At 37.2% G+C, this 19,952-nt stretch overlaps 14 protein-coding genes across 14 annotated transcripts; 7 read left to right on the plus strand and 7 right to left on the minus strand. All coding sequences in view use genetic code 12, as the record gives it.

Moving 5' to 3' along the window:
* Window positions 1-76: 76 nt before the first annotated feature.
* On the plus strand, window positions 77-2,023 carry CORT_0C05390 (hypothetical protein; the record flags this gene model as incomplete). Its single annotated transcript, XM_003868769.1, has 1 exon — window positions 77-2,023. The coding sequence occupies one exon, from the start codon at window positions 77-79 to the stop codon at window positions 2,021-2,023; it is 1,947 nt and encodes a 648-aa protein (XP_003868817.1).
* A 219-nt stretch (window positions 2,024-2,242) lies between these two features.
* On the minus strand, window positions 2,243-2,725 carry CORT_0C05400 (Bet1 protein; the record flags this gene model as incomplete). The annotated part of the gene is made up of 1 exon (XM_003868770.1): window positions 2,243-2,725. The coding sequence occupies one exon, from the start codon at window positions 2,723-2,725 to the stop codon at window positions 2,243-2,245; it is 483 nt and encodes a 160-aa protein (XP_003868818.1).
* Window positions 2,726-2,894: 169 nt separating this feature from the next.
* On the plus strand, window positions 2,895-3,749 carry CORT_0C05410 (Cfd1 protein; the record flags this gene model as incomplete). Its single annotated transcript, XM_003868771.1, has 1 exon — window positions 2,895-3,749. The coding sequence occupies one exon, from the start codon at window positions 2,895-2,897 to the stop codon at window positions 3,747-3,749; it is 855 nt and encodes a 284-aa protein (XP_003868819.1).
* A 21-nt stretch (window positions 3,750-3,770) lies between these two features.
* Window positions 3,771-4,415, minus strand: CORT_0C05420 (hypothetical protein; the record flags this gene model as incomplete). Its single annotated transcript, XM_003868772.1, has 1 exon — window positions 3,771-4,415. One exon carries the CDS (start codon window positions 4,413-4,415, stop codon window positions 3,771-3,773), a length of 645 nt encoding a protein of 214 aa, XP_003868820.1.
* A 298-nt stretch (window positions 4,416-4,713) lies between these two features.
* On the minus strand, window positions 4,714-5,250 carry CORT_0C05430 (hypothetical protein; the record flags this gene model as incomplete). The annotated part of the gene is made up of 1 exon (XM_003868773.1): window positions 4,714-5,250. One exon carries the CDS (start codon window positions 5,248-5,250, stop codon window positions 4,714-4,716), a length of 537 nt encoding a protein of 178 aa, XP_003868821.1.
* Window positions 5,251-6,272: 1,022 nt separating this feature from the next.
* On the plus strand, window positions 6,273-7,583 carry CORT_0C05440 (Oye32 NAD(P)H oxidoreductase; the record flags this gene model as incomplete). The annotated part of the gene is made up of 1 exon (XM_003868774.1): window positions 6,273-7,583. One exon carries the CDS (start codon window positions 6,273-6,275, stop codon window positions 7,581-7,583), a length of 1,311 nt encoding a protein of 436 aa, XP_003868822.1.
* Window positions 7,584-7,663: 80 nt separating this feature from the next.
* CORT_0C05450 (Pmi1 phosphomannose isomerase) lies at window positions 7,664-8,971 on the minus strand (the record flags this gene model as incomplete). The annotated part of the gene is made up of 1 exon (XM_003868775.1): window positions 7,664-8,971. One exon carries the CDS (start codon window positions 8,969-8,971, stop codon window positions 7,664-7,666), a length of 1,308 nt encoding a protein of 435 aa, XP_003868823.1.
* A 380-nt stretch (window positions 8,972-9,351) lies between these two features.
* Window positions 9,352-11,520, minus strand: CORT_0C05460 (Eps1 protein; the record flags this gene model as incomplete). The annotated part of the gene is made up of 1 exon (XM_003868776.1): window positions 9,352-11,520. The coding sequence occupies one exon, from the start codon at window positions 11,518-11,520 to the stop codon at window positions 9,352-9,354; it is 2,169 nt and encodes a 722-aa protein (XP_003868824.1).
* A 201-nt stretch (window positions 11,521-11,721) lies between these two features.
* Window positions 11,722-12,852, minus strand: CORT_0C05470 (Yia6 protein; the record flags this gene model as incomplete). Its single annotated transcript, XM_003868777.1, has 1 exon — window positions 11,722-12,852. One exon carries the CDS (start codon window positions 12,850-12,852, stop codon window positions 11,722-11,724), a length of 1,131 nt encoding a protein of 376 aa, XP_003868825.1.
* A 361-nt stretch (window positions 12,853-13,213) lies between these two features.
* CORT_0C05480 (hypothetical protein) lies at window positions 13,214-13,699 on the plus strand (the record flags this gene model as incomplete). The annotated part of the gene is made up of 1 exon (XM_003868778.1): window positions 13,214-13,699. The coding sequence occupies one exon, from the start codon at window positions 13,214-13,216 to the stop codon at window positions 13,697-13,699; it is 486 nt and encodes a 161-aa protein (XP_003868826.1).
* A 407-nt stretch (window positions 13,700-14,106) lies between these two features.
* CORT_0C05490 (hypothetical protein) lies at window positions 14,107-14,706 on the plus strand (the record flags this gene model as incomplete). Its single annotated transcript, XM_003868779.1, has 1 exon — window positions 14,107-14,706. One exon carries the CDS (start codon window positions 14,107-14,109, stop codon window positions 14,704-14,706), a length of 600 nt encoding a protein of 199 aa, XP_003868827.1.
* A 548-nt stretch (window positions 14,707-15,254) lies between these two features.
* Window positions 15,255-16,280, plus strand: CORT_0C05500 (Pic2 protein; the record flags this gene model as incomplete). Its single annotated transcript, XM_003868780.1, has 1 exon — window positions 15,255-16,280. One exon carries the CDS (start codon window positions 15,255-15,257, stop codon window positions 16,278-16,280), a length of 1,026 nt encoding a protein of 341 aa, XP_003868828.1.
* A 134-nt stretch (window positions 16,281-16,414) lies between these two features.
* On the minus strand, window positions 16,415-17,524 carry CORT_0C05510 (hypothetical protein; the record flags this gene model as incomplete). Its single annotated transcript, XM_003868781.1, has 1 exon — window positions 16,415-17,524. The coding sequence occupies one exon, from the start codon at window positions 17,522-17,524 to the stop codon at window positions 16,415-16,417; it is 1,110 nt and encodes a 369-aa protein (XP_003868829.1).
* A 1,107-nt stretch (window positions 17,525-18,631) lies between these two features.
* On the plus strand, window positions 18,632-19,084 carry CORT_0C05520 (hypothetical protein; the record flags this gene model as incomplete). The annotated part of the gene is made up of 1 exon (XM_003868782.1): window positions 18,632-19,084. One exon carries the CDS (start codon window positions 18,632-18,634, stop codon window positions 19,082-19,084), a length of 453 nt encoding a protein of 150 aa, XP_003868830.1.
* Window positions 19,085-19,952: the final 868 nt, after the last annotated feature.

Here is a 19,952-nt window from a genome sequence, read left to right on the forward strand (position 1 = left end):
TGATCCACAATTGTACAAACTACCTAGACAAGAGACGTTGTGGGGAATTACAGGAGACTTTTTCTGATACTGTCAAATGTCGTCTGACACGAGAAACCCTACATCCCCCTTGACATTTACCCAAAATAGGACAAGATCGAGCTCGGCAGTATCGAATTGGAAGAAACAAAAGTACAAACAATATCAGCCACGATTTCTACATCAAACTTCAGATAATCACATTCCTTTACCATCAGCAGAATGCTTTCAGCTCGATTATATTCTAAATAATGTTCTTCATGACGAATCAGAACAAGTCATAAATGATCTACTAAATGTTGGTACAAATTATCAAAAAGATTTGAGGCAGGAGATCAAGCATAAATTATCGACAGAGCAAAAGATTCAATTCAAGAATATCAGCATATGCCGCGAGACGAATAACATAAATCTGATTATTCATCAACGGAGAAAGAAGTTGAAGAAGGCATTAACATCATCGAATTTTGGTAATGTAAATGATACCAACACGTGTGATGAAGGGGAAGTCAACCAGCTCTTGAGAAAAAGTATTGAGATCAGTGACCTAATGAAAAAGACCATTTACAGGCTACAGGATTTAGAGGAGAAACACCGTCCTGGCCGTGAAAGTTTAGTAAGCATCAAGAGAGAAAAGTATCCCAATTTATATGATCTATTAAGCAAAAAAGCCGAAGCTGTGGAGCGTGAAAGTCCTGTGGTTGATGATACAGTAAAAAATGTCCATTCTGAGAGTGTTATTGAGCTCAGTGATGAGCAGGTACCGATTGAAGACCTTCACAGTACAGAAATTCACGATTCCCAGCTGGAGGTTGAATCACCATTCCTTGTAAAAAAAGAAGTTACACAGCAGCATCCCAAACCGAATTCCAACAAACCCATATCTTCTGAAGATGACGCCATGGATCCCTCCGAGTTTGAGCTCTTCATGTCAAATAGTATAGTCAAATATCGCGAACAACAAAGCAAAAGTTTAAAGACCGTCAAAACCGAGGACCAAAGTTTAAACTCATCGCTATCTAGCCCCAAATCAAGTGGAAACCCATTAAATCTTTTATATTCTCAGCTAATATCCAACCCCAAATATCTAGATCAACACCAACGTGAACAAAATGCGTCAAGATATCCATTTTCATCGATTTTGTCAATGAAATCGTCAGCAACTATTAAATCAACACAACAAAGTTCACATTTCAAAAAGTTGAGGATTAATGGAAGTCCTCTCACTTCTGAGCATTTTAGACGCGAAAGAGAAAAGCTACAGCGTAACGAGCAATCCGAGGAAGCATTGACTGCTAAGATGTTGAAGGACTTGACTCTCGATCATGATGAAGGATTCTCTGACGAAAATGAAGAAGTATGGAACTCCTCTGGCATGAATACAGAGGATGACGAGGAGACGGAAATTGACAAAAACGGCACTCACAACCAAATTCGTCCTGAAGGTGACGTCTTGAATTCTGATGAAATTTCGTTCCTTTCGTCATCTGAGCTTGACACTTCTGACTCTGACTCATCGACTGATCTAATAAACCTCCAGCTTGCTAATAGTTATTATACAAATTTGAAAAAAGGCTTGAAACAAAAACGACATGATCATAGGGTCAAGAAGTCTGCGAATAGAAGAAAAACAAGGTTACAAGTGAAGGAGATGTCACCCACACCAAAACACCAACCATCGCATCATATACTAAAACCAAAAAGTTCTATTTTAAAAACTAAACCGACCTTTTCAGTTCAACAGCGATCGAACTTGCAGAATGAGAATCTGAATATTGCCAATGAAGCGTATGACCATGAAATAAGTGCATTATCTGAAGTAAACAACGCTTATGGTTCGAAGACTAGAAATTTTATTAGTTCCTACAATGCATGTGGAACAATTGTCTTGAAACATGACAAACATAAAGCTCATAGTGAACACGAACAAACAAATGAGGAGTTTATTTCTGATGGGGAGGGTAGTCCTCGCTCAATATCAATATTGAAAAGCTTTGTTCAATAATTGTTGTTAATTACATATAGTCATATCGTTGGAACAAAATTATTGAGAAAGTGGTGGGCCTGTTATTTATACAGTTTTTGTATTGAGCTATTAAAAATTATAGAATAGACTATTATTGTTTTGATTTATAAAAAGCAGTGCAGATTCTTCCCTTTTATTGTATCGAATAGCGTGACTTCATCTTCAGACATCACTTGTTCACATACTCCCTACTTCCTTCTACGTTATCCACACGTAAAAGAAAAATAGTATAACAATGCCAAACACAAGTAACCACATTTTCCAACTAATTCCTGCTCGCTGACTCATCACCACCATCTTATTATATGTATTCTTCAATGTGACTTTCCCCTTTTCAAATCCATTTGTTATTTCATCATTCAATTTAACCAGCTTATTTATTTCAACTCCCATTTTCTCACCCAAATTTTTCAACATGTTTATTTTAGCACCCATGGTGTTCAATTCTTCTTCATTTTGCGATTCTAGCGATGATAGTAATGACTCGTCGAATTTAGCATTTGATGATGATGCTCTTGGTGTAGAATCATAAGGTGATGACATGTTTGATCGCAGTGGTGGTGTTTGACTGCGCAGTGGACGTAAACCTGTGAAATTGTGCTGACCTGGTGTACTGAATAACTGAGTACGTAAGTCTCCTCTCTGGTGAGCGCCGCCAGCGGCTGAGTATCTAGATGTCATTATTTGATGAGGTGTCAGCTAACTGGTTCTGTTATTGTTTTTGTTCAGTTTTTTAATAGAAGATAAAAAGAAATGTTCTGCCGCAAAATGTAATGTGTATGCGTTTTCTTTACTAATCATCAAAAAGATAGAGAAACGGGATTGGAGACCACGATAACCACATCTACTCATGTCACAGGAAGTTCCGAAATCACTAAGTAATGTCAAGCATGTGGTTCTAATATTATCAGGAAAAGGTGGTGTCGGTAAATCGTCAGTGACAACCCAGACTGCACTTACATTAGTCAACAAAGGCTTTAACGTTGGCGTTCTTGATATTGATTTAACAGGTCCTTCCCTCCCGCGAATGTTCGGTGTTGAAAAGAAACAAGTGCATCAGTCTACACAAGGTTGGGTTCCAGTGCAAGTATATTCCAAATCAGAAACATCTTCAGGTGGAAGTTTGAAGTTGATGTCGTTGGGATTCTTACTTGGTGACCGAGGTAATTCGGTTGTTTGGAGAGGTCCAAAGAAAACGGCTATGATTAAACAATTTTTGAAAGATGTTGTGTGGAGTACTGATGAACCACTAGATTATCTACTCATTGATACTCCACCAGGTACATCTGATGAACATATAGCAATAGCAGAGGAGTTGCGATATGCACAACCAATCGACGGAGCTATTATTGTAACTACGCCACAGCAAGTGGCAACAGCTGATGTCCGCAAAGAGATAAATTTTTGTAAAAAAGTGAATTTCAATATATTAGGAGTGATTGAGAATATGTCGGGGTTTATTTGTCCATATTGTGCAGAATGCACCAACATTTTCTCCAGCGGCGGAGGTGAACAATTGGCCAAGCAATTAAATTTGAGGTATTTGGGTAATATACCGATAGATCCCAGTTTTGTTGAGTTGATTGAGCTACAGGATGATAAAGACAAGAAATTGATTGATTTGTATCAAACGTCTGAGTTAAAACCGATCATGAGTGATGTTATAAATAAGATACTACATTTGAATTTGGAGTCGAGAATTTAATACGTTTCAGTGTTATAGAATTTATAAACCATTTGCTTTTTTCCATTTGTTGATTCTTCTTTTTAAATCACCTGCAGATTGTTGGTAGATATTTAGTTTCTTGTCCCACTTCATCTTTTCGTAATCATCACCATATTTTTCATATAATGATTTCAACCAATCACTTTCCCTATCCGAAAGATGCCTTTCTTTCTTCACTTTGCTGTGTTGCTCAGCGTACTCCTCTAGTTGTTTAATGACGGAGTTTTCGACTTCCTCTTCATCACTTTCTTCATCTTCAACTTTCATAGTTCCGTAAATAACTTTCAAGACTTCGTTGGTTTCTGGATCCCTTATAATTCTTGCTTCACCTTCAGGTATCTTGGAAGGATCATCGGTGTGTTCAATCTCATCAATAGTGACAGTTTCATTTGTATCTTTGTTCTTCTTTTTACTTCTAAGCTCTGTCAATGTCTCTACTTTCTGTTCAACGCCACCTGCCATATGACCCAACTTTGCTCTTAATCCTAAGCGTTTATAATTTTGTTGTAAAGTTAATGATTTATCCCAATTCTGTGCAATTATGGGATTTGAGTACACATTTATGTTACGTTGTTTATCCTTTGTTCTTCTGGTATTCTTTTTGACAGATGATCTAGCCATCTTTCTTTTCCTTACTGAAACCATAGCGACTGATGATAAAGTGTAGTGGTAATATCAAGTTAGGTGGTTGCAAGAGAAGAAGAGATGAGGATTTTTTTGTGTCTCAAAATTTTAATTTCATTCCGATGCGACAAGGAGAAATTGACAAGCAACAGCAGTTAGTAATACATTACGAAAGCCCATGTTGCACTACATTTGATGTTTCTGACATTCATATTTGAGGGCTCTGCTTTAATTAACTTCAACTAAACTACTTACTAAGCAGAGACCTATTAAGTATATATCATATTTGTTTAGAATTCTCTCTCTCGGGGATGTGATATTAATTCTCAAAACCTGCAGGCTCAGCTGCTGTCGCAGTTTCTGAGTTTTCTCCGTTACCTCGAGCCTTATCTACTCCACTACCACTGCCTCTTCCTCTTCCTCTTCCTCTCCCTCCACTTCTACCCCTACCTCTTATACCTCCTCTTCCTCTGAATCCTCCTCTACTTCTTGATCCTCTTTTCCTAAAGCCAGGTAAATTAGTCCTCTTTGGAGTGACTCGGACCTCCCTACCTCTAAACTCTTTACCATGCAAGTCCTCAACGGCTTTGTTGACACTTTCAATTTTTTCAAATTCAACGTAAGCATAACCTTTAGGCAACCCACTATACTTATCAAACAATATTGTGACCCTTTCAATAACCCCAACGACATGGAAAAACTCCTCCAATTGCTCAGGTGTTGACTGATAATCGACATTTCCTACATATATTGACCGTGAATCAACTTCCTCCTGTTTTGCCAACCTTTCAGCTCTCTCTTCATCTGTCTCTTGTGGTCTCAGTGATCTTCTTTCAGGCACTTGTTCCTCTGCCATTGTGGATAACGTATTTCAGTATATGCTTCTGCTGTCGATTATAAAACCCCCTTTGAAATTTTTTGTGTTATGTATTACCTTTGATCGATTAATACCGATTGTTTTTTCTTTCAGTCGTTACCCAATCAATTATATTAATTGATGTCTGGGATTGATATTGAATCGGTTTCTATAACAGTTGCTTTGACCAATTCCTGTAAAGATCAATCCTGAATTATCAACCTTAAATCTGACATGGTTAAATTGTTGAATGCAGAATTATTTTTGTTCTTGGTAAAAAGTCTATTATGTAAGGCTTAGGTAATATATTTTAGTGCAGGTTACTATAACTTGAAACTAAACTAACCAAATATTGAGACACGAATCTTGATGTTACAGTGAGCTCACAACGGTATTGGCTCCAGAGGACGTCTTGTTATCGGCTCCATACACATGAAGCACCTTCAGGGACCCAATACTTACAGGTGATAGTTTCAGCTACAACTGCACAAAAACGCCCCGAAAACTGACATCTTGAATTCATTTTCTGGGGTCTGGCATCACCACGTATGTAAGGTTAGACTTTGTTTGAGCTTGGTGTGAGGTAACCCCATGTCAGAGTATACCCCATACCATTACCAAACCCAATGACTTTCGGCGGCTTAGCTGGTTACGCCATGCTGTTACTCATTCAGTGCCAAGATGTAAATACTATCTTTTCACTCGAAAGAAACCTTGTGTGTATTTGATACACGTCTCTTTTTCTATGTTTGAAGTATTTTGTGCTTGTATATCATCTCGGATCAATTACTCAATAAAGAAAGACGCCGAAACCTTCTACTTGTTTCCACAAAAAAGAAACGTTTCCTTAAGCGTAAAACAATGAAATAGTAGAAAAAACATCAACTGATTTGTATTTGTGAATCATTTGCTGCAATAATTAATAAGCAAAACCATTCTACTAAAATTTTTGCAACATATAAATAGCAATTACTTGCTACTTCTCAAAGTTTAACGTCCCAACAGCAATAAGCTCACAGAAAATGACAGTCCCAAAAGAAGTTTCCCCATCAGACGAAATTAAAGGTGCTCCAGCAGTTCCATATTATACCCCAAATCAACCAGTTAGAGCCGGTACATTTTACCAAGATGAATCAAATCAAAACCAAGATCCGCCAGCTCTTTTCCAACCATTGAAAGTTGGTCCACTCACTTTGCAAAATAGAATTGGTGTTTCGCCAATGTGTCAATACTCCGCCAATGATAAATTAGAAGCAACTCCATATCATTTGATTCACTATGGCGCTTTAGTCACTAGAGGTCCTGGTATAACCATTGTTGAAAGTACATCAGTAAGTCCAGAGGGTGGATTAAGTCCACATGATTTAGGAATTTGGACAAAAGAACAAGCCGAAAGCTTGAAACCTGTTGTTGAATATGCTCATTCGCAAAAGCAATTGATTGCTATTCAATTAGGACATGGAGGTAGGAAAGCAACAGGACAACCGCCATTTTTGCATTTGGAACAAGTTGCTGATGAATCAGTTGGTGGATGGCCCGACAATACTGTGGCTCCATCAGCTGTGGCATTTAGGCCACATGGTAATTATCCTGTACCTCACGAATTAAGTGTAAAAGACATCAAGAGAATTATTAAGGAATTTGGTGAAGCTGCCAGAAAAGCAGTTGAAATTAGTGGATTCGATGCTGTTGAGGTCCATAGTGCTCATGGATATCTCTCCAATGAGTTCTACAGTCCAATTTCAAACAAGAGAACCGATGAATATGGGGGCAGTTATGAAAACAGAGTGAGGTTTTTGTTGGAGGTTATTGATGAAATCAAGGCAAATATTGATATCAATAAAACGCCTATATTTGTCAGAATCTCTGCTTCTGAAAATAGTCCTGATCCAAATGCATGGTCAATTGATGATTCCAAGAAATTGGCTGACTTGTTAATTGAAAAAGAGGTTAGTTTACTTGATGTTTCCTCCGGTGGAAATGACTACAGACAAGCAGCAAGATCCAACATTGATGCGAAACAGAGAGAACCAATTCATGTACCATTCGCACGTGCCTTGAAGCAACATGTTGGTGATAAATTAGTAGTTAGTTGTGTTGCTGAATTGGATAAAGATGTTCACCAATTAAATCGTTTTGTCGGAGAAGGTGTTTTCGATTTGGCATTGATTGGTAGAGGTTTTTTGAGAAACCCCGGTTTGGTTTGGAGCATAGCTGATGAATTGGGAGTTCGATTGCATCAGGCATTACAGTTAGGTTGGGGATTCTGGCCTAACAAGCAACAAATTATTGACTTGATTGCCAGGACTGAGAAATTAAGCACCAAGGATTAAGTAGTAGTAAATGTTTAGAATTTTATAGACAATTATAAACTGTACGTTACTTAAATATTTATTATAAATGATAATCTGATTTATGCCTCGACAAATGCTCTGTAGGTGGTGAATTGTTCATCACCACCATCAGCAATTAATTCAATCTCAGTGTTTGGTGCAACGAAAAATACGTAACCAGTATCAATCTTTTCGCATTTCTGACTACCTACAATCTTGATCAAACCAGATCCATTAGTGGCAATTATGATGGATGGACCTTCGATTGATTTGTAAGATTGCTTACCTCCGTTTTTATCAAATACGGTTTGTAACACAGAAAACTCTTCAATTGGTGGGTCAAATAAATTGACAGTAATGGCATCACCAGTAGATCTTGGGAATTTTTTTGGTTGCATTTTTTGCTTCTCTACTGGTTCGCTAGCATAAGTCAACATATCGACCAAGTTCTTGACATCTTTGAATTTAGGAGTGAATCCAGCGCGTACGACATTGTCCGAAGCAGCCATACATTCAATAATATCTCCACTGATGTAAGCATGTGGGTCTTTGGCTTGTAAAAACATGGCTTCTCCTTTGTTCAAAGCAACGTGATTCAACAAAAGGCATCCACAGAATAATCCAATATCATTGGGGAATTGCTTGTGTAACCTTTGAATCAATTCAGGTAATCTTGGATCAATTTTGGTGAAGATTTCTGGATGCAGTTGACTAGACTGAATCAAAGATGCAGCTTGTTTATTTATTTCACTTTCGTCTGTATTCATCAACTTGCTGAAAATCTTTTGAATCAAGGAACGGTTTGTCTTGTCATCTTGTGTACCTACGTCAACAGTTGGTTTGATACCAGTAACAAATTCCTTAATCAATTCTTCACCAATGATTTGTTTCAATTCAGGAACAGTTTCCAACGTGTAAGCTAATTGATCAACTGGCTTAAATCCGCAGAAACCTTCAAAGTCTGTAACAGCAATGGCCATTTCTGGTTTATGGTTATCATCGGGGTAATTCTTTGGATCTTGGCTATGTAATTGAGCACCTAAAGCTTTATCTGGATGAGCTTGAATTGACAACACTTTTTCAATACTTAAGACTTTAAATAGAAAGGGCAATTCTTTTGATGAACCAAATTTCCTAATAATTGAATCGCCTAATAACTCTTCTGGGTGAGCAGTAATCAAGTCACGTAAAGTTTTATCAAATCCAATAGCTTGAGATGGGACTGAAGGATGAGTACCCATCCATAATTCTGCATATGGTTTGGATTCATCGATGGTAATTGAAGGGTCAGATTTCTTGACAAACTGAGCCACGGCTGAAGATGATCCGATTTTTCCCCAGTCATAGTTTTGGAAACCACATTGAAGTCTAAATAATTTGTCAGACATTATTGAAGTACAGTTAGGATTGTTATTAGATAACCGTTATTTCTGAATGAAAAAGAAGAGTTATACCAACGTGGTAACTTCAATGAAAAAGAAAAAACGTATTTTAGGATTTTCGAGATTTGTATTGTTACACAAAAAAGTAAATGCTTTTCGGAGAAATTAAAAAATGTTTATATGCAGGCATATAAAAAAGCCATATTGAAACGCGTCACATGAATTAAATCCCAAACACTGCAATCACATAAAGCCAAAGTGTCTATACAAGCAAGTGGATGTGTAGTAAGTGCTGATCGGACTTCCAGCTAAGTTAGAAAACTTCGTTTAAAAGAGGTTTACATTACGAAGCCAATAAAAAATGCAATCGTTCAATTGTCCTCTCTCTAGTCCTTATTCAGCTTCCTAGGTAAAAATGCGCCATTATTGACACCAATTATACCTGGCGATCTATACCTGCGTCTCCTCAATCTCATTGATATATAAATCAACACATACATAACAACAATGAGTCCTAAATATCCAACAATTCCAAAATCATGAACATAGTTCATGAAATATAATACTCCACCATATGGAGAACCAACAAATTTCAACTGCACTTTGTTATCTTTGTGTAATAGAGACATTAGCACCAGTTTGATTTGTTTTGGTTCATTTCTTAATTTGTTATTGCTTAAATCTGTATCCCAGAAATATCGGTGATCTTTTGAAACTACTACTGCATCACCAACTTCATAATCGTCGGGTCTAATCCTCCATCCTCTCACATATCGGAAATTTTTCAGGGTTTGTTTGTTGATAAATGTAAATACGACATCATCATTGTTGAACAAGTGAGGTACTTGTTTTCTCATTGTTGTCATGATTGTTAATGTTTCAGCATTCTTAGCTTTCAATTTCTCAACTTCCTGTTCTTTTGATACTCTTTGCTCAAGGATTTGGTTGAAGTAGTAGCTCTTTTTAAGAAAGTTGTATTCGTGAGCCACCAATGACAACTTGTACAACGCTTCATCCGTCGCTTTCAAATTATCCAAGTCAACAAAGATTATAACCACTTTTGCATCCTTAATGTCTTCCGCGCGATCTTGGTCAACAAAGTATACCGATACTAATTCTGGAGTCAACTCAGCAATGAATGGATATTGTGCACGTTCAAGGAATTTTTCAATCTCTTCATATTTCCTCATTTGCTCAAGAGCAAAATTTTGATAAATCTCTGGAATTAAACAGTTTTCCTTCAATACAACGATAGTAGGAACCTCAGTTATAGAAGTGGCTATTTGCATAGCTTCATTAAACTCATACTTTTCCAGCCCGTCATAGTTGATGTATGGAATCAAATTTTCACCCATCGTTTGAATGTTTTCAAGAATTCGTTTATGTTTACCCTTGTATAACTGGATATTAAATGGTGACTTTTGTAATGTTCGCAACATGTATGGCAAAATTGCCTCATCTTCAGGAGTTACATTATCCACATCAAAGAAAAAAACAACTGTAACTTTACTCTTCAATGGGTAATTTTGAGCAAATGGTTCATGTCTTAAGGTTTTGGTAAATTCCATAACTTCGGTTATTCCTCTTGCTGATACAACTTCATATGCACTATTTACAAAAAGTTTGTTGACCCACCATTTCATCTTTGCAACATCAATTGGACCATCATAATCGAATCTTATAGTCCCCCTATCTTTTGGCAAAAACATGACAAATCTCGGTGGTGACTTTTTCGCATCTTTGAGCTGATCCAATTCCAATCTTTCACAGACTTTGGGGTAGTCTTGGCATAGTAAGTGACCCGAATCGGCTAATGAAACAATCTTGTTACTCAATTTATCCCACAATTGTTTTACGCGTAAACAATCGATACAGTCGTCGCTGAACCTCAATTTCCCACCATGATCAACACTATCCCATTGCTTCTTATTTGCTTGCCAAAATGAAATAAAGAGAGGCTTGGTGATTTCTCCACTGATGGCTTTCAATATTTCGTCAACATTCATCTCTTTTGACGCTGATGGCATAGTAGCTGATGCCGGATCATAGTCTGCTACCGACTCTTGAATATAGCTAATCAAGTTTGCTTCATTTTTTTCCAAAGTTCTTGGAAACGAGCCAATCATTTTTGATTTGCCAGTGGTTTTGCCATCTTTATCCAAAATTGGTGCGTATAGAAGAATATTTGGGTAGAATTCAATCTGTTCACGTTCACATAAATCACCATTCTCAACACAGTTAACCTGTCTCATATCGGTATTTAAGTTAGCAAATTTGGTTTTGAATGTCCTATAGGCTTTTTGCCATGTGGGGAAAAAGCTTTTACAATGCAGGCAATATGGTGAATAGAACTCAACAAGGGTTAGTTTTTGACTAGTGACTGCATCGAAATCTTCTTTCCCCAATGTTGGAGGAAGTTCAATGTTTTCCAGTGACGCTTCTGCGTTGGATGGGGGAGCAGCAGCCTCGGGTGAATCTAGGGATCGCTTATGTACATTGTTCGCGAATACTGCACTCGCTGTGAGATATAGCAAACTTAGACCGTGCAACTTCATATTGATAGCAATTAGACTGTAATGAGAATCTTCGAACTATTAACGATATGGCTTATTAACCTTCAATCTTTTTCTGTTTGATTCTGAACGAAAAATCATTCAGGTACAAAACGCGCATGGAAGTTCTCGATGGAAAATGGGCTACAAATTCAGGAAGACCTACAAACTGTAGAATATGTATAGTGCTAATTAGAAAATCTATCAATGTGCCATCTTCTTAGCTTTGCCACCGATTTCCAACAAATACGTCTTGAAGTATTCAAAACTAACTAATGTGACTGCACTTGCAGGCACAGTCCTAATCAAATTTGTAACGTAACCAGCGTAGTAACCACGTAATCCCTCTTTATGATAAATGTCGGAGATAGTCTTGATAAGAGACCCCTTGGCGTTTGCTTTACTAACTTGCTTGTCTCCATTTTTTCTCATTTGTAATCGAGTACGCAAAATCTCATGTGGATATGTGATTGTACTAGCAATCATTTTGGAGATGGAAGACGCTGCAATTAGTCTCCATAAAAGTCCTGGCACTTCGTTTTGCTGATCAATGGTGCTACAATGCAACCACGACTTCATCTTTTCGTAAACGGGAAAATGAATCCCCACATGAATTAAGCCAAACAAAGACGGCACCAATCCACTATAAAACACTCTAATTCCTTCTTCTTGATACATTGTCCTGAATGCATCAATGGTTCCCTTGTATACAACATCAGTTGGTGAAGATTTTGTATTTGATTGTATCATTAACCTGGTTTTAACAACCCAAATTGGATTTACAGCGATCGAACTGGTCATTCCGGCCGTTATTGCGGAGCAAAAATGGTTCAATGCAGGACTATTGATATCCCAGTGCCGCTGTATAAACTGTGGGTAAAATTTTTTGGCTCTTTCATAAACTGTAAAGTAGATTGTCCATGTGGGGAGGTACCCTATGGTGATTGGTACCAACCCACGATATAGCCCTCTTATTCCTTCAGTGCGTAGTATCTTGGTCAACATTTGTCGAAACCCTAATCTATGTGCCTTGTCTTGTTGGGCTTGAAGTCTCGTTTTGATGACATCAAGGGGGCATACTACAACACCTGCTAAAAACCCAGATGCTGCACCCGCCATAGTGACGAGCTGGGTATTTGAACATCGTGATAGTATGCTTGGTGGTGTGATTTTTCCTAATGGTTCGAATTTATGTCGTATTGGAAATGGATTTTCATGTTCTTTTCTGAATTCAAGATCTTCGCCGTGTATTATATCGGAAAAGGCGGGACTAGTGGTAGGATCGGACGTATCGGAGCTACTTACATCACTCGTCATAGTAGATGTTTCGCTCATAAGTCCAGATCTTGTGGAGGTGAATTGATGACAAATGTTTTAGTGGTGTGTCTATATTTTCAAAATTGGTGAAGTATGATGGCGTTGTTGAGCTTTGATATGCAGCATGTGTCGTTGGTAAAAGATAAGAAATCCGATACTAAACAAGTCTTTAGCAGAAAGGAGCGTTGGTGTGTCTGTGTGGTCTAGTTAGTTGAAAAATGTTATCTTTCAGAGAGAGAAAAAATTGCGTACAACTTCGATTGGTGTGACAGAAAATTATCATTTGGCGGATCAACTAGTTTTTTCAAAATCGCAAAACTAACCGAAGAGTCGAACCACACCTACTAGACACACAATATTCAATACTTACTATATATCGATGGTCAAGTTTCTACTCAAAGTATTTGGTGAATTAACAAATGTCACTGATTTAGAACCAGTTGATACACCTGAATCACCATATGAATACACTTTTCAAATTGAGTGTACCAAATGCAGAACCATACACGATAAAGAAATCCACATGAATCGATTTGAACTACATGATATGAGTGGATCAAGAGGAGAAGCCAGTTTTGTGTTTAGGTGTAAAGAATGCAAAAACGAGCATTCGGCTAGCATAGTGAGAACCAATGAGAAATTGGCAATTGGTGCCAACAAACCAGTAAGTATACTAGAAATTGACGCAAGAGGTCTTGATTTTATCAAGTTTATACCAGATGGGAAATTTCAAGCAATAGGGGAAGAAACGGGGACTAAATTCGATGAAGTTGATTTGGAGGATGGAGAATGGTATGATGTTGATGAAAAGACTAATGAGGAAGTGTCGATAGTTGATGTTGAGTGGTCCATCTCGCGCTCGTAGTACTTCATATAAGAAAGGTAATCCGTTTGAGGGTTGCACTTCAGAGAATTGATGGTATGGGCAATGATGAGGATATGACATAGTTACATAGAAATCACAGTGAGTAATTACGAATCGCACTATATCTTCCTCCTTGTATGAAAACGAAAACTGTGCTACACTCTTCTCTCGATGCCCTTCTTGTCTCAAGATTGAAATGAATACTCTCCCTGCCCCTCTTTGCAAGTGTATGTTTATATGAGTCACCTTCGGTTGTACGTGGTAGCGCGTGTCCTGTTTCACGGCCCTAAAGACTCACACACGCAATTAATTACGAATTGGGAAACCGGACTTTCGAAATTTATGAGTCTTGTGTTTTCATAAATGCATTTTTGCTGCAAAATTTCATATAAACCCAACCAGGTACCATGAAGAAAGGTGTCATTATAAATAGAAGATGGGATAGCCTCTTCTTCAGTAAAGTGACAGCTCTATCAAAGCAAAAGATGTTAACTTATATCTTACAAGCTAAAGCTGAGCTACACAATGTAGCAAAGGTGCAGCCAGTTGATGATGAAATATATCCTCATGATTACAAATTCAAGTTCCAATGTAATGGGTGTAAGACGGTGCATCCCAATCCAGTGCAGATCAACCGATTTGAAACAATTCAAGTGACTGGGTTCCGCAGGTTAGCTAATATTTTAATTAAATGTAAAGCATGTCAAAGAGAGAGGTATGCTATCATTTCCAAGGTTGGTCCTGGTTGCATTCAGGTTGAGAATGATGGCGTAGGTGGTGATGAATTTTGTGACATTTTGAAGATTCATACGCACGGAATGAGAATTTTGGAATTTATACCCGATGATCAATATGAATGCGTAACAACTTATGGAAAGTTAATTCAGGGTATTGGGTTATTGGATGGGAAATGGGATGAAAGTGACGAAGAAGGAACCGAGTTGAAGATTCTGAACGTTGATTGGAATTTGAAGTTGGTTTCTGAGAAGGATCCAAAGTACAAATGAAAGATAGGGAGCTTCAGCTGAATAATACGTTGTGAAGAATCTATCGCTGGTGCAACTTATCATTTTGACCCTGGTGTGAACCGGAGATATTATCCCGTTAACAACCATACTCCGGTCGAATTTAGTAATTGATTTTTGTGTCATCCTTTCTTTTTGTTGCCGATAGAATAAATCCGAGAAAATAAAATAATAAACAAGAGCAACTGTCATAATTGACATAACGTCAGTTTGCATTGCAGGTAACGTTTCTAGTGTTAGTTCTGGAGTACTGTATGGTTATGATGTGGGGTAGTTGAGGGAACCAACTTGGCGTATTTTTGATCTTTATATGCATCGAAACGGTAACTGCGGTTAAGTAGTACGGAAACATGCCACAAAATCTAGTGTTCGTCGGAATTTAATTTAAAATTCAACAAACGTAGCAAATATATAAAAAGAGCAATTTCATCCCCTTTTCCCTCATGGACAAAACTATTTATAGACTCATCAATACATCGATTTTTTGATAGTTTTACATTTATATCTATTCTATATTCCACGTGTTTGCAATGGCTGGTAATATAACTGAAGCAATCACTCAACCAATCAACGATCAATTGCATAGAGCAGCAGATAAAGTCACCAATGGCGGTAGTAGTAGTGGTGGTGCTGTTCCGTCAGCACCAAAGAAAAAGGGTGGAATTGTTGAATTCACTCCTGAATATTACGCTGCTTGTACATTGGGTGGTATTATTGCTTGTGGTCCAACTCATTCAGCTGTGACTCCTTTGGATCTAGTTAAATGCCGTCGTCAAGTGGACGGTCATTTGTATAAATCAAATGTCCAAGGATGGAAAACTATTCTCAAAACTAAAGGTGATTCGATTTTCACTGGTGTTGGGGCTACTTTTATTGGTTATTCTTTCCAAGGTGCTGGTAAATATGGATTTTATGAATTTTTCAAAAAGACATATAGTGATTTAGTTGGTCCTAAATGGGCCAATGATTACAAGACTGGTGTTTACTTAGCTGCTTCTGCATCAGCTGAATTCTTGGCTGATATCGCCTTGTGCCCATTTGAAACTATTAAAGTCAAGACTCAAACTACTATCCCGCCATATGCAACTTCAGTATGGGATGGATGGAATAAAATTGTTAAACTGGAAGGATTTGGTGGATTGTACAAGGGTATTGCTCCATTATGGTGTAGACAGATCCCATATACAATGGTTAAATTTGCTAGTTTTGAAAATATTGTTAATGGTATTTACAATTATTTGGGACATCCAAAATCTCACTACAATAATTTACAACAAACTGGGGTATCATTTGCTGGTGGTTATTTAGCTGGTATTTTGTGTGCAATTGTTTCTCATCCTGCTGATGTTATGGTTTCCAAGATTAACTCTGATAAAAAGCCGGGTGAAACTACTGGACAAGCATTGGGAAGAATTTATAAAAAGATTGGATTTGCTGGGTTGTGGAACGGATTACCAGTAAGAATCTTTATGATTGGTACATTGACTGGATTCCAATGGTTGATTTATGATTCATTTAAAGTGTATGTTGGATTACCAACGACTGGTGGTCATTAGAGTGGGTGAATATTCCATTTGATGCATGTAAAGGACTATGTATTATATGGATTTATAGAGATGTAACAATCTAGATTAACGTGACGGCTTTGTAATTCAAACGAGCTAGAAGGGCTAGCTCCAACTAACTCAAACTAACTCCATACATTTTTAAATAAATCATCATCTAATCTAACATTGAGATTAGATTTTGGAGTGGCGGTGTATGATGATGATGATGAATCGTTCCACTCTGAGTTCCATGGAGTTGGAGTTGATGCCAATGGTTTCAGGGTGGCGTTTAATGGTCCCGTAGATTGTGCTTGTGGTTTATTGTAGATGGCACCATTACCGTTGCTTAGATTTGATACAGACTGAGATGGTTGAAATTGAAGCCCTGCTAATGAATCCGATAATGAGTTGGCACTAGGACTTGCTTTGTTTGGATATTGTGATGACTGTTGTGATTGCACAAAACTATTGGATGCTGATGGGGATGCATATAGGGAAAGAATTGATTTCTTTAAGTCTGGTCTTGAGTTGCTTGAAATTGATCCTCCTGTCGATTGGGCTGATTGAATTTGCTGAGATGGTCTGGAATCTGTTGTTGTTGCTAGTGCTACTGATGCTTCCCGAGTGGCTATAGGAGGCGTACGTGATTGAGTTGTTGTTGCCGGCGTTGACGTGTTATGCGACGTGAATAATCCAAACTCGTCATCTAATATCGATCCTGATCTGGGAGCAGATGTTTTCTGGGTTTTCTTGAGCACGTTTGGTTGCAGGTTGCGTGTTGAAGGTGCAGCGTTGTCGTTATTCACCGTTGTAGTTTTCCCCTTGATGGTAACAGGGTTAGGAATCGTTGACGATAAACACCATTTTTTCAAATCATATTTCGTTCTTATAAAATTTTCAATCTTTGATTGATCAGGTACATAACCTTCCGGTAATTTAGCTTCCCAAAATCCATTGCATTTGTCATTGCCCCATTGAACAATATTTTCAATTTGATCATCAGTCCAAGCATCTAAATCAACCGATTTCACTTTTGAAATATGTGTACCCATACTTCTATGTATACCTGAACATCGAATACAGATGAAACACCCAAGATTCCATGATGCCCATCTAGGATTTTTGTTTATTTTACAATCAGCACATGAACGATTAGGTTCTTCTTTTAGCAACTGTTTTAATATTTGTTTGTGGCGCTCCAGATGAGTCTTTTTGGAAGATGGCAATGCAGTAGTAGAGGTACGATAACTCATTAGATCACAGGTTGGTGGTAGGTATGCTTTGATTGTGAGTAAGCTAACAGATCGATTTTGCAAAGTGTGTGTTGCGATTACGAGTCAACGAAATTTTGAAAAAAAAAAAACCATTAACAAAACTGTCGTAAGATCGTAAATGACGACTTTGAAGAAATAAAAGACGTGACGGAGGTGAAAATGTGTGGATATGGACATATACGAGAACAGGACGATGATAAAGAATAAGGATCAAGCGTCTTTACAGCTTTGCAGAAAGTGATTTTCCTGTCCTCTTTAGTGTAGGGTCTATTCTAAGCCCTATTGATCAATGATAGCGGACTTATCTCAGTTCGGAAACAACTTACGCAGTATCAAAGAACAACAACAAATCTATGCTCAACTAAGTCTAATATGTACTCTGCACATCTAAAAGCTATAAAGGTATCTAACTAAAAATTCTTCAATCTCAATCGAGAAAAAAGGATTTTGATTAAAACAACTGCTGCAGTTTGCACATACGAGTATCAAGACATATTACGGTTGCAAATTACACTACCTTTTCCTTTCTCGTAATAGAATGTGTGTCCTTATTTTTTTTGTGTGTGACGTAGTTGAGCAAACATACACGACTAATTAAAGTCTTTGTGTAATAAACTAATCTTTCTTTTAGCCTATAAAAAACTAGGTAGTGTGCCAATGGATAATAATAATTTGCTTTTTAAAAAATGAAAAAGAAACAGAAGCAGAAGCATAAAAAGAGAGAGAGGAAATAAAATATCACGGATATTTAATACAAAAGCCAATCATTATATCTCATTACATATACCATCACAATTTTTTTTTTCATCTACTTCAATCAACGGTTATCAGCTTCCAAGGAATCTCACCAGCTAAGTTCACTGGCCCAGCTTTTCATAGTCACGCACAACCCGCTTTATTCCAGCCCCTTATACCTATTCAAGTTTTGCATTTTAATTTATTTTCTTTTCCATCTCCAATTTCATCCTCGGAGTTAAGTTTGAAAGATCATAACTACAGGGTTTCTTTATTGAAAAAACTTATGAACGACACATTTCCAAAGATATAATTTCACAATTCAAGTATAATTCATACATATATAACCTAATGTCACGATCATCTAGGCGAGATTATTCTCTTCTAGAAATCAAAAAACATGATCAACCAACTGATTTATGGATGGTATTATACAATAAGGTCTACGATGTTACTGATTTCTGCAAATATCATCTAGGTGGGATAGAAGTATTGTATGATTGTGGTGGTTCTGATGCAACACAAGCATTTGAAGATGTTGGACATTCTGATTTTGCTGTTGAAATGTTACAGCCTTATTTAATTGGTCAGGTGTTGCAAGATGAACAAAGAGAGTATCATAAACTACCGAAAAATTCAGTCGATTCAGATGTTATTGAGTCTATTAAATTTGATGAGTTGCAAAGTGAAAATTTGAATGAATATGTTATTAGGAGGGTTAAAGAATCGACCAATATGATGGTGTTGACTTTTGTGGCTCTATCTTCATTCATTCTATTAGTTTTGATACATTTCCAGAGGTGATAGCCCAATTAAGAAGCTCTGTTTCTATTCCATTGCATTTTTTTCTAACGTTAGTTTATTACCATTTTTGATTGTCGATGTTTCATTTCAACATTAGCCGAGGCTTTACAGAGTTATGCTGGCGTAACTTTATTTCAATTCCCTCTCCTCATGATGTCATTGTCATTGTCATTATTTAGAAGTTAATACTAGAGAATATTAGTAAATTTAAAGTTTCAAATTTGTCGTTACATCGAAATTCTCATTCTTGAGGATGGGTCGCAAATTAGAAACAGGTACGGGAGGGGATACTAAGTATGAGCTTTATGTAATGGCCTACATTATTTTATTGGTGTGACGTTAGAAGATTCATCCACAGCTTCTTTATGGTGTTGTTGTTACCCCATATCATTCGTCAATTCAAAAGTGCAAACAATAGCACTAAATGTCCCAATATCTTCATCGTCGTTTATCGAATATAGACTTTTACAACTTTTCTCCAATTCTTCACAATACGGAACTCCACATTATTTAGTTTGAAAAAGAATCGGTTAAAAAGCTTTGTCTTGGCTTAGTTACGTACTTTTGTGTTGAAAATCTTGTTTTTGATTTGTCGCGTATTTTTTCGGGTTGAGCTTTGATATTGCCGAAAGTGACAAACTTGGATCTTGTGAGTTATTAGGTGGGAATGTAGGTGTATTCATTCCTGTATTGATTATTAAAGAGATTATAGAGTGATAAAACTTCTTTGCAATCAGGTGTTTTGTGTATGAGACTTCAAATTTTGGTAAGTAGTAAAGTCAACACACTTATAGAACCTCAATTCTATAAGTGCAGCTTGTTGATTCTATACTTTGAGCACTATTAAAATCCACCACTGAAAGAAATG

The sequence above is a fragment of the Candida orthopsilosis genome (assembly GCF_000315875.1).
Source record: "Candida orthopsilosis Co 90-125, chromosome 3 draft sequence".
Classification (NCBI taxonomy): domain Eukaryota; kingdom Fungi; phylum Ascomycota; class Pichiomycetes; order Serinales; family Debaryomycetaceae; genus Lodderomyces; species Lodderomyces orthopsilosis.